The following is a 12193-nucleotide window of genomic DNA, read 5'->3' on the forward strand; positions in this document are numbered from 1 at the left end:
TCTCAAGTTGTCAAAGTACTTTTCTGCTTCTACTCTGTAGAATTTTTCTACATCTCCTGTAGCTCATACAATTGTCTTTATGGTTATCTTTTTGCATACACTCATATTGATATTACAAGGTAAGATGACCTAATGTACTATGAAATGATGCTTCTCTTTGCTAGGGCCACCATTCTATCTAAGTACAACTTCTTCCCATCCTTTGGTTTAGTTAATTGTAAAAAATGTAAATATTGATATAGCTTCTTTTAAGCATATGTCCATTTGTTGGCAGTTGGACAAAAATCTTATAGTGTTCCTAGTGTTAAAATAACAACTACAAACTGTTTAAAAACACTGCTTCTTGCACTTCTCTTTTTTTCACCACTCTCACCATCACTACAGATATAAAAAATGAATAACTTATACATAATAACTGAACAAACTATGATATATCAATTTAATAAAACACCACAGCACTGTAAGGAATTACAATAGAAGGAAATGAGAGAAACATGAAAGGATCTGTATGGTGTGATACAGAATAAAAGAACAAAATACATGACTTTACAGTGTAAATATCTTAAAATACAGAGCAGATGATATTGGAACTATTCCACTAAAGTTGAAGTATGCATATGTAACTGGCCAATTTCAAAAGTGGAAAGTGAAATATACCATCAGTTACAATCATACCATTTGATTATTATTTAACACATTTTTGAGAAACCAGCTTTGTAAGAAGATTCATCAGGGTGCTTCCTGGGAAGGGTAGGTTGAATTAAAACCATTTTAAAAAAATTTTTTTTCATAGCTTTTTATTTACAAGTTATATGCATGGGTAATTTTACAGCATTGACAATTGCCAAACCTTTTGTTCCACTTTTTTCCCTCCTTCCCCCATTCTCTCCCCGGGATGGCAGGTTGACCAATACATGTTAAATATGTAAAACCACTTTTTAAAGGAGGGAACCAGAAAAGATTTGAAGACCATTTTGCATTTTATAAGTTGCCCTGACCAAGAAATGTATCCCCCACTGGCCAGTCTCTTGAGTGATACAAGCCTCTCCATATTTCAATGGCCTGGTCCTAAGATAACAGACAATAGATATTACTGGGACCACCTCACAGCCTGTCTGTTTTATTCCAAAGTGAGCTGGCACTTCTCTAGCATTGTCTTCAAGATCACCTCCAAAATGTGAGACACCAACGAGAACTTTTGTGACATTACAATTACCAGAAATTTGTAGGCAGTATAACTCTCCCAAAGGCAACACAGGACATCATTAACTCCCATTCATATTTTCTGATGCAGTCCATAGGAAGATGATTTACACGTATGTAAAAGGATTATCCTTGTTGGAAATTGAACAGAACAGTCAATTTTGTACAATTTTCTACAGCAGCCACAAAGTTGATGATAATAAGATCCTTAGAAACTTGAGTCCAAATCTTAACTCCAATGCTTTCTAGCTGCAGGACCCTGGAGGACCCACTTAAATCTGTCTTGACTCAAAGTTTCCTCTTCTATAAAATGTGGAGAACATAAAAACCCACTTCATAGGGTTGTGATGAGAAAATAGGTTCAGTGCTTTGGAAAACCTTAAAATGCTATATAAATGCCATTTTCTTCTTAAAATAAGATCCTGTGACTATCTTAAAAGCTCTCTGTTCCATCAAGTTGTCTGTCATGCATGCTGAGTTTATATAAGATTCCTTGGTAAATAATACCACAGGTAACTTTGATCAACAATCCTCTCTGGTGCTGTCAAGAATAAAAGAAGAAAACACGCTGGTCAAACCTGTCACTATTACGGAGGACGTCCAATGCAGACACCAAGTGGACAACAAAATCCTTAAAGATGATGAATCTTCCAGATGTTTCCTTTGGCAGATGAAATTTTAGAATTCTTGGTCTTGATGTGATAAAGAACAGATCTGCCTCAGTGACATTTACCGTTAACTCAAAGGAGGCCGGCATAATTCTTAAAGGAAAAGCCAAGTACATGAAAAATGCCAATGGTCCAGACTGAAATACAATTGAGGGGAGAGTCAATCAAGTACATCTGTCTTGGATGGGGTATACAGATGGATGATCAGTTAGGCCTCAAATTTGAAAGAGCAGATTGGATTGCATTTGAGAAACTGCACAATGTTTTTGACCTTAAGTTGCTCCCTGAAATAAAAACTCATCTCAACACCAATATTCTCCTGGGATGCTAAATGTTAATGACAACTGGCATTTATATGGTGCTTTAGAGGTTGCAAAGCATTATACATAATCTCATTTAAGCCTCAGAGTCACCCCCTGAGGTAGATACTACAGGCATTATTCCCATTTTACGGATAAACAACTAAGGCTCGGAGGATAAAGGATTTGTCCATGATCCTACAAGACACATATTGGAAGCAGAATCCAACCTTCTGAAAACTGGGGACATTTGCCAGGCTCTGATTTCTGGCACATCAATTTCTTAAAAAGATTATGCATGACAATCAAATCAATCCTCTGGGATGCCATTAGTCTGGGCCAAAAGATCTGAACTCCAACACCAAAATGCTCTTTTGCTAGTTTTCATCTCAGATTTCAATTCAATATAAACCATGTTCATTTTTGCCTTTCTATCAAGCATCAAGCCGTTAAGTGCCAGGATACGAGGGACTATGCTGGAAATACAAAGACAAAAATGATCATCTCTACTTTTAGAAAGTTTATATTCTATCTCAAAAACTGAGCAACAACAAAGTGACTCTGAGTGGTAGAGAGGTGGCGTGGGAAGTCACTGCAGACATGGGGGATAGTCAATTCAAAGGCTAAATTTTTTTTTTTTTTTTGAGAAAGGTAAAAGTTAAAACCATTCTGTTACCTTTATGTTGACATAAAGGTGCTTTGGGTAGGTATGGTATTTGCTGTCACACAACTCCAGGAGAAAGGCCAGGAGGAGGAGAGTTTGTAATCAGCATTCGTCGCCCTGTTGCAAGCCCCTGATCCTGCCAGTCATGAGGGCTCCTGTTAAGATTGTATGGAGCCTCATCGCCTACAGGAGGTGATCAGTGCTGTATGCGGCTTGTGGCAACACGCTCAACTGGGCTCTGGATGAAGGATCTCTCGCACCTTCCTGGTCACCAAAGAATGCAGGAAGCAGGGCTGTGTGCTGATGCCTTCGATGAAAATGAAAAGAGCATCAAGCTCAGCAACTGCGCTGATGGCAAACTAACCTGAGAAGGCCACAAGCCAAGACTAAATAAATGGAGGGGAATTTCTGACATTCTGATCACAGATTGTGCGCTTGAGCCCAACACTGAGAGGCGCGAGTAGGGGATTTCTCTGCCTTGGGTGCCAGTTTAGGCCAGACAACTAACAACAAGAGCACAGTGGTTCTATGCACCCACCCACGCCACAACGTTACGCTAAATGAGAAATTCTGAACGCTGTGGCCAGATTCACTTACTGTAGCAGGGTACTTTTCAGGGATGTATGCCGAGGTGGAATTGGTGTGATTGCCAGAGCTAAATCAGGGCTTGGGATCCCAGGCCGCCCACCAAACCCAAGGTCTACAGAGCCAGAATACTGAAGAAAACTTGAATTGTCTTTGGAAGATTTGGAATTTTTCTGAGGTTACACACAGAGGCCCTTTCTTGTGTGGACTGCCAAGCACTCCAGCTCTTACAGAGAGCACACCCCGTCGCCCAGGTGTCATGCACACTTTTGCCTCAAAGGTGATTTTAGAGGGAACTCGCACAGGACAAGCACCCATACCAGTCACAAGGCTCAAGGATGCCCAGTTCTCTCTGAAGTTTCAGGATCAATCACGGGCCATGGGAGATGGCCAAGCGGCCCAAGCATGGAATGCTACACCCCAGGTGGCTCAGGACTCCATGAGCAAAGCCACCTGTGCCACACAGCCTGCCTGCTCCTGGGGCGTGACTTAGTGGGCTGAGACCGAATCGCTCGGCCAAGCACACTGTCCGGTGACCCCCGTGTCATGTCGTCATTGGACCTCCTTGAGCACGAAGAAGAAACAAGAGCACACTCACATTGAACCATCCATCTCAAGCAAAGGACCCGTCCTTTTGTTGTTCCTGCTTTGGACCTGCGTAAATCCTTTTTTTCTACATGATATCAATCATGCCTTACTCTTTTTTTCCCCCTGAACCAATATATCCCTCGTTCCATTGTTTTTGGGAGTATCTGTTTTTCCGAAGTTTCTATTCATTCTGGCCTATGATTAAATTCTGTTCAGTATATTCTTAGGTATTTTTTACAATAATGCTATAAACCTTAGGAAAAAAATGGCTAAATACCTTCTCAGAAGTCAGGGATTTTAAAAGCTTACTTTCTAATTTACATATTCCTCTATAAGTAGAAAAATGTAGAAACAATTTCAGTTAAGTTGAGCTAATTGTTTTGTTTCCCCCTCAAAGATTTACCTCCCCAAATGGGTCTGACTTGAATTCTAATCATTAAAATTAATTTGCACTCTCTAAATGCAACTACTTTCAAAAGTAGGTTGAGAGACATAAGGAAATCATGATGGGAGTTACAAATTACTAGATATACTGAGAGCTTCAAAGAGAAGATGGCAACTGAACTCAACTTGCAATGTATCACTTTACTTTTCTTGTTTAGATAAAAGATAAATGGTAACAGTTCTCTTTGATGTCTCACAGATATAAAAATCATAAAGGATAAAGATGCTTCAAAATGCTAAAGGGTTTTTCATAAGAATATAGAGATAAATGATTTTTTTTTTACTGATTCCTTCTCATCTTTTTAAGTTTTAGATAAAATCTATCATAGGAAAAATGCTGATAAATAAGTTTCACACAAATTAATCTGTAGCAAAATTGAACAGTAAAAAATGAAAAGAATTTCCTTTAATCTTAACAAGATTTGCTAATTAAGCAAAACCATACTATGATCCAATTGCCAGAAAGGTAGTAGCAATACCTTGTAATAATGTTACCCTATAATACAAGAGCTTTTAAATAAAAAAAAATTTATTTCTGTGTTGTTTTTCTAAAAACATATTAGATGGACCATTACAATGAATGATTTTTTTTTTTATTCAGTTATGAAACACAAATTCACTACTGATTAATACCATAAAATTCTAATTGTCAGACTGCAGGCCTTTCACTGTTTCACAGTGATGCTAATATTGCTTTTGTGGTGCTGAATGCTGAGGACAACCTCTTGTCCTATTTCAACAGGGATAGGATTTTCTAATACAACTGCAGCTTGTTTCCAGTGCGAGGTTTCACTTGATGTATCCAAGCTAATATCTTCATCAAGATATACATGATACCAAAATGGAATGGCAGTCACTTGTCCAGATTTACAAATCTTCACCTAAAAAAAAATTTTTTTTTAATTTTAAGAAATTCTAATAGCTTAAGCAAAGTCCTAATGTGTAATTCTCAGGATTTTGAAAATAATTTTGAATTGGTATACTTTCATTTTGTGTTAGTCATAAATATAAAATACAAAAGTCACTGAAGTGCATACAGTTTTAATAAAAGTTATGAGTGAAAAATAAACTAAGTCCAGGAGGACTATGGCTATGTAAAGCAAGCAATCAGCTACAAGAAAACAGAGAGTGACTGTTAAGAAGGAGAAAGTTTTTACATCTTTTTTTTTTTTTTATTAATATACATTTTTAATGCAAGAAAATTCTCTTCGTGGCATATTAGGAATTTATTCGGTATAATTCTCATGTCTCCAGGGGATAAATGAACAATAAACATATTAAGAAGCCACTTCTAAAATCAATTGGGATGGGGTGGAAATAACAGAAGGGGATACAATTTTCAGATCTTACCTAATGTGTACAAATGTCTCTGACAAAGAAAAAATATCATTAATATCAGTGCTATGTTCAGAATTATATTTTCTATTAGGCTTTTAACAGACTACTTGTAAATATTAACTACTTGTAAAATATATAAAATTTAAATTTTTCCTTTCTTTTTTGGGATGTGGGGGTAGAATTTCCCTAAATCACTTGGGCCAGAAGTGTGGCAGTTATTCACAAGCCACACTTGTGAGCAGTAAGGGAGCTTTAATCTACTTTATTTTTCTGACCTTGGTAGGTCTGTCCCTCCCTAGACAGCTTGGTGATGCTCCAACCCTGGAGCATCAGTAATCTTAATAAGGATATTCAATTGGCTTTAACCCTAATCTAGGATTCAAGAACTGAGTCCAAGTAATCCACCAGCCTCAGACTCCTCCAGTAGCAGAGATTAGAGTTATATGTTGCCAAATTCAGCAAAATGTACATTTTCCCCCTACAGAAAATAATACTACCTGATAGAGATGTTTTTCAAGATACAGTTCCACAAGGCAATTAAACCTGAAAAATGAAGGCAAGTTTCTGAACAAGACAAATAGTAACTACTTAGTTATTTTGTCCTTACCTTCACTTCTCTGTTAGAATTGTTCAAATACGGATTCATCAAATCTAATCTTAATAGTTCAGTTGGCTTGCTTAAAGGAATACAGGGCAATGTAGAAAGATCCAAAAATACACGTACAGGAACCTAGAGAAAGCACATTAAAATTCAAAAAGATAAACATAATAGCCTTCAATATGAGGAAGATTCACTATTACCTTAAAGAAATTTAAAAACTTGGATAAAAGCAAGGTGAAACTTAGGCAACTCAAGCGCCAATATTTGGTATCCATAAACTCTAATTTGCTAATTAGACAAAACCATACTATGACCCAATTGCCACAAAGTAAGGCAGCAGCAATACCTTATAATAATGTTATCCTATAATACAAGATAAATAAAAAAAATTTATTTCTGTGAATTTTTCTAAAAACCTATTAGAAAGACCATTACAATGAATGATTTTTTAGTTGATTTAGTACACAAATGTAGAGAAAAAGCCAACTTTGTAATTAGAAGGCCAAGCAAAGAGGATAATTTTATGCCACCAAGAGATATTGCCAAATGTTTGTTTATAAATTAAGCATTCTTTTGGAGGCAAAAATCAATAGGCAGCTTATGACTATTCTGAGCCTATTCCTTTAAAAAAAAAAATCCCTAAAAATTTTAGTGGCCTGCTATTTATTCACTTAGGCTTCTTTTTCAATCCAAAGTTTCCTAGCTCTACTAAGAGAATGAAGAAAAGGAACAGATAGGTTAAAAAAAAAAAAAAATTTTTTTCTAACAATTTATCCCTATGTTAGTAACCCCTAATGAACTAATTTTATATTCACTTCCCAAAGGAAATATTAATATTAACTTATTACAAAACTAAATAAGTTACAGGTGCCTTCTTCAGCAGTGTTAAGATGTGGGGATGGGAAAGAGAAAGATGGGGACAGGATGAAATTTTAAGTTTGGCTTGAAAAAACAATGTATCGTTTCTCTATAAGTACTTTAGCTCCCATAACCTTCTCATCCAACTATGGAATACCATCAACAACAATGCAGCAAACATTTTTTAGGGACACACTCTGCTAAGTGCTCTACACTGGACCTGCCTCCATGGAACTTAGAATCTAGTAGAAAAAGTACTTCATCAGAATGAATCTCCACATAATGAATGTGAACTATTTGCATTTTTGATTTTCTTCCCGAGTTATTTTTACCTTCTGAATCCAATTCTCCCTGTGCAACAAGAGAACTGTTCGGTTCTGCAAATATGTATTGTATCTAGGATATACTGCAACATATTTAACATATATAGGACTGCTTGCCATCCTGGGGGGGGGGGGGGGGGGAGGAGGAGGAGGGAGGGGAAAAAACGAAACATAAGTGATTGCAAGGGATAATGTCATGTAAAAATTATCCTGGCATGGATTCTGTCAATACAAAGTTATTATTAAATAAAATAAAATTTAAAAAAAAAAAATAAATAAAAAATAAATAAAAATTTAAAAAAAAAAAATATAAAAAAAAAAAAAAAAAAAAGAATGAATCTCCACATTCAAGTGAAGAGCCACGTTCTCATCCAAAGACTTCTCTGTCCTAACTTTCTATATCTTCTCCTTGAGGGAGCCTTATAGAGAAAGTATTTTGGCCCTTTCCTCTCTACTGCACTTTTCAAAACCCACTTGATTGTTCCACAAAGTATCCTTCCCTCTTCCAATAGAGCAGCAGCCTTCTTTATTATTTTCCCCCTTTCTGGTAACTTTAGCTCATTTATCCCAAGAGAATCATTTACTTCCTTCAGTGATCCTTTTTTTTTTTTTTTTAAATAACTTTTTATTGATAGAACCCATGCCAGGGTAATTTTTTTTTTTTTTTTTCAGCATTATCCCTTGCATTCACTTCTGTTCTGATTTTTCCCCTCCCTCCCTCCACCCCCTCCCCTAGATGGCAAGCAGTCCTTTACATGTTGAATAGGTTACAGTATATCCTAGATACAATATATGTGTACAGAACTGAACAGTTTTCTTGTTGCACAGGGAGAATTGAATTCAGAAGGTAGAAATAACCTGGGAAGAAAAACAAAAATGCAAGTAGTTTATATTCATTTCCCAGTGTTCTTTCTTTGGGTGTAGCTGCTTCTGTCCATCTTTGATCTGAATTAACTCTCTTTATCGAAGAGATCCACTTCCATCAGAATATACATCCTCAAACAGTATTGTTGTTGAGGTATATAATGATCTCCTGATTCTGCTCGTTTCACTTAGCATCAGTTCATGTAAGTCTCGCCAGTTCTCTCTGTATTCATCCTGCTGGTCATTCCTTACAGAATAATAATATTCCATAACATTCATATACCACAATTTACTCAACCATTCTCCAATGGATGGGCATCCATTCATTTTCCAGCTTCTGGCCACTACAAAGAGGGCTGCCACAAACATTTTGGCACATACAGGTCCCTTTCCCTTCTTTAGTATCTCTTTGGGGTATAAGCCCAGTAGAAACACTGCTGGATCAAAGGGTATGCACAGTTTGATAACTTTTTTGAGCATAGTTCCAAATTGCTCTTCAGAATGGCTGGATGTGTTCACAATTCCACCAACAATGTATCAGTGTCCCTGTTTTCCCACATCCCCTCCAACATTCCGCATTATCTTTCCCTGTCATTCTAGCCAATCTGAAAGTGTGTAGTGGTATCTCAGAGTTGTCTTAATTTGCATTTCTCTGATTAATAATGATTTGGAGCATATTTTCATATGTCTATAAATAGTTTCAATTTCTTTGTCTGAGAATTGTCTGTTCATATCCTTTGACCATTTATCAATTGGAGAATGGTTTGATTTCTTATAAATTAGAGTCAATTCTCTATATATTTTGGAAATGAGGCCTTTTATCAGAACCTTTGATTGTAAAAATGTTTTCCCAGTTTATTGTTTCCCTTCTAATCTTGTCTGCATTCATTTTGTTTGTACAAAAACTTTTCAGTTTGATATAATCAAAATTTTCTATTTTGTGGTCAATAGTGATCTCTAGTTCTTTGGTCATAAATTCCTCCCTCTTCCACAGGTCTGCGAGGTAAACTATCCTATGCTCTTCCAATTTATTTATAATCTCATTCTTTATGCCTAGGTCATGAACCCATTTTGATCTTATCTTGGTGTACGGTGTTAAGTGTGGGTCAATGCCTAGTTTCTGCCATACTAATTTCCAATTTTCCCAGCAATTTTTGTCAAATAATGCATTCTTATCCCAGAAACTGGTGTCTTTGGGTTTGTCAAATACTAGATTATTAAAGTTATTGGCTATTTTGCAGTGATCCTTTTTTTAAGGTGGCAAAAAATCACAGTTAATAAAGATTAAGCATGCTGCTAGTGACAGATATCTGCAACAAGAAAAAAAGAAAGCCAGGCATTTTGAAGTGTACCTTAGACTGTTGGAATCCTTACAAACTGTTAAGTCATTAGAGTTGAAAGAGACAATAATTATCTAATTTAGTATGGTTCAGTATCCTTGATCTAATCTTACAAGATGCTTTGGGCCAGAACCTGAAACAAGGTACTAAGTAGAACTAATTGATACAATGCTTGTGTTTACACCTTTACTCATTGGAATTCACAAGTATGGGAGATTCACAAAGAAAACTTTGTAACTTTATGAATTCACATCTCCCTTGAAGCTCTTAGGGCCAGAGAGCACTCTAGGAGAAAACCCATAATCCCACTCTCTGATATATAAGAAGAAAGCAGAGGCCCAATTAGAGAGAGATTCATTCCATTTTCCACTTGGCTGGCTGATGGCAGAAGGGAGTTCAGCTGAATTACATTGGAGAGGAGCACTCTGCGCCAGACACAGAGTACTCTGGGAGAGCCAGAAGCCCTCTCTCAGAGGCAAGAAAGATTCATTACAACTTTTACCTTGGTACTGGCTGGAGGCAGAGGCAGAAGGAAAGGACAAAGCTGCAAGAGCTCTTTGGAGGCAAGACAGATTCAAATTGGTGCTGGCTCTGGAGGCTGAAGAAAGCAGAGGCAGAAGCAAAGGATAAAGCTGCAAGAGCTCTTAGAACCAAGGAGAGAGAGAGGCCTCTAAGAAAAGCTAACTGGGCTATACTGGAGACAATAAAAGATCTGAACTTTTATCACCTGGCTGCGTTTTGGGTGATTATTACTCTTAACTGATACTAAGACTGCCTCCAGAAAACCTCCCCGAGAAACCTGCTTTCTCCCAGAGAGGACCACCATTATTTTATTTTAAAAGAAGAAAATCACCATATTAGATGACGTAAAGAACAAGAATGGCATCAATTTCAACATTATCCTTGAGTGTGTCCTGAAGTGTGACTTGGTATCATATTTTTCATCTTTTTTAACCTTATTTGATAATTTGGTTTTTTCCTTTCCTATTTACCTTTTTATGCTTCTTTTTTGAGTTTTGAATTTGAAAATGAAATTTTCAAATGAAAATGACCTTTTCATCAGGAATGTTTTAAAGTCCTCTATTTCCCTGAATCCATAATTTTCCTCTGAAAAATAGTGCTGTTTTGTTGGGCAATTGATTCTTGGTTGTAATCTAAGTGTCTTTACTTTTTGGAATATCGTATTCCAAGCTCTCCAATTCCCTAATATAGAAGCTACTAAATTCTGTATAATCCTGACTGCTCAATAAGACTACTTGTAGTATTTTCTTCTTGACCTGAGAATTCTGGAATTTAGCTATAATGTTCTTGGGAGTTTTAATTTTGGATTTCAGTTACTATTTCACCCTCTAGATAGCAGAGCAGTTTTCCTTCATAATTTCTTGAAAGATGATAATGTTATTTTTTTGATCACAGCTTTCAGGTGGCTCAATAGTTCTTAAATTATCTCTCTTGGAATGATTTTCCAGGTCAGTTGTTTTTCCAATGAAGTACTTTAGATTTTCTTCTATTTTTTCACTCTTCTGATTGTAGTTGATTGATTCTTGATGTTTCATAAGAGTCATTAGCTTTCACTTGCCCAGTTCAAATTTTTAAGGAATTATTTTCTTCAGTTATTTTTTGTATCTCCTAAAAAGGAGATTTCAACAATTCTGCTTTGTAGTTCTTTTTCCTCAGTAGATTTTTGTACCTCTTTTTTCCATTTGGCCAATTCTACTTTTTAAGGAATTATCTTCTTTTTCTAAGCTGTTGACTTTTTATTGATCCACTTGTATAACTATTTCTTTTTCCAATTTTTCTTCTACTTCTCATTTGTTTTTAAAAATTTTTTTGATTTATTATACCTTTCAACAACAATACTATGAGGATCAATTCTAATGGAAGTGGCTATCTTCAACAATGAGAGGATCCAAATCAGTATCAATTGATCAGTGATGAACAAAACCAGCTACACCCAGCATAAGAACACTGGGAAATAAGTGTGGACCACAACATAGCATTTGCACTCTTTCTGTTGTTATTTGCTTGCATTTTTGTTTTTCTTCCCAGGTTATTTTTACCTTCTTTCTAAACTGATTTTTCTTTTGCAACAAGAGAACTGTATAAATATGTATTTAAAAAAATTTTTTTTGGATCTCTTCGAGGACTTGTTGGGCCTGAAACCACTCCATATTTCTCTCTGAGGCCTTACATGCAGGTGATGCGACACTGTTGACCTGTTCTAAGTTTATGTTTTGACCTTCCTTGTTGCCACAGTAACTTTCTGTGATCATGGCTTTTTGTTTTCTGCACATTCATTAGCCTTTTTGGGGCCATTTAAAGTTGAGGTCTGCTCCTAACATCCAAGGTGATACCATCCCTTCTTGTGCTTGAGGGATAGTCTAGGATCTGGTCACTGTTTTTGCTAAGGCCTTCAGA

General features: G+C 36.3%; 1 protein-coding gene across 3 annotated transcripts in view; it reads right to left on the reverse strand.

The window, feature by feature from the left end:
- Positions 1–425: 425 nt before the first annotated feature.
- PRMT9 (protein arginine methyltransferase 9) overlaps positions 426–12193 on the reverse strand; it is a 46815-nt gene continuing 35047 nt past the window's right edge. For all 3 annotated transcript variants that reach the window (XM_051967634.1, XM_051967636.1, XM_051967635.1), the window contains 2 exons: positions 6397–6519; positions 426–5332 (listed from right to left, as the gene is read on the reverse strand). In XM_051967634.1, the coding sequence (XP_051823594.1) occupies positions 5117–5332; positions 6397–6519 (339 nt within the window). In that variant the 3' untranslated portion in view covers positions 426–5116. The remainder of the gene's footprint in view (positions 5333–6396; positions 6520–12193) is intronic.

Source organism: Antechinus flavipes, chromosome 6 (genome assembly GCF_016432865.1).
Source record: "Antechinus flavipes isolate AdamAnt ecotype Samford, QLD, Australia chromosome 6, AdamAnt_v2, whole genome shotgun sequence".
NCBI lineage: Eukaryota > Metazoa > Chordata > Mammalia > Dasyuromorphia > Dasyuridae > Antechinus > Antechinus flavipes.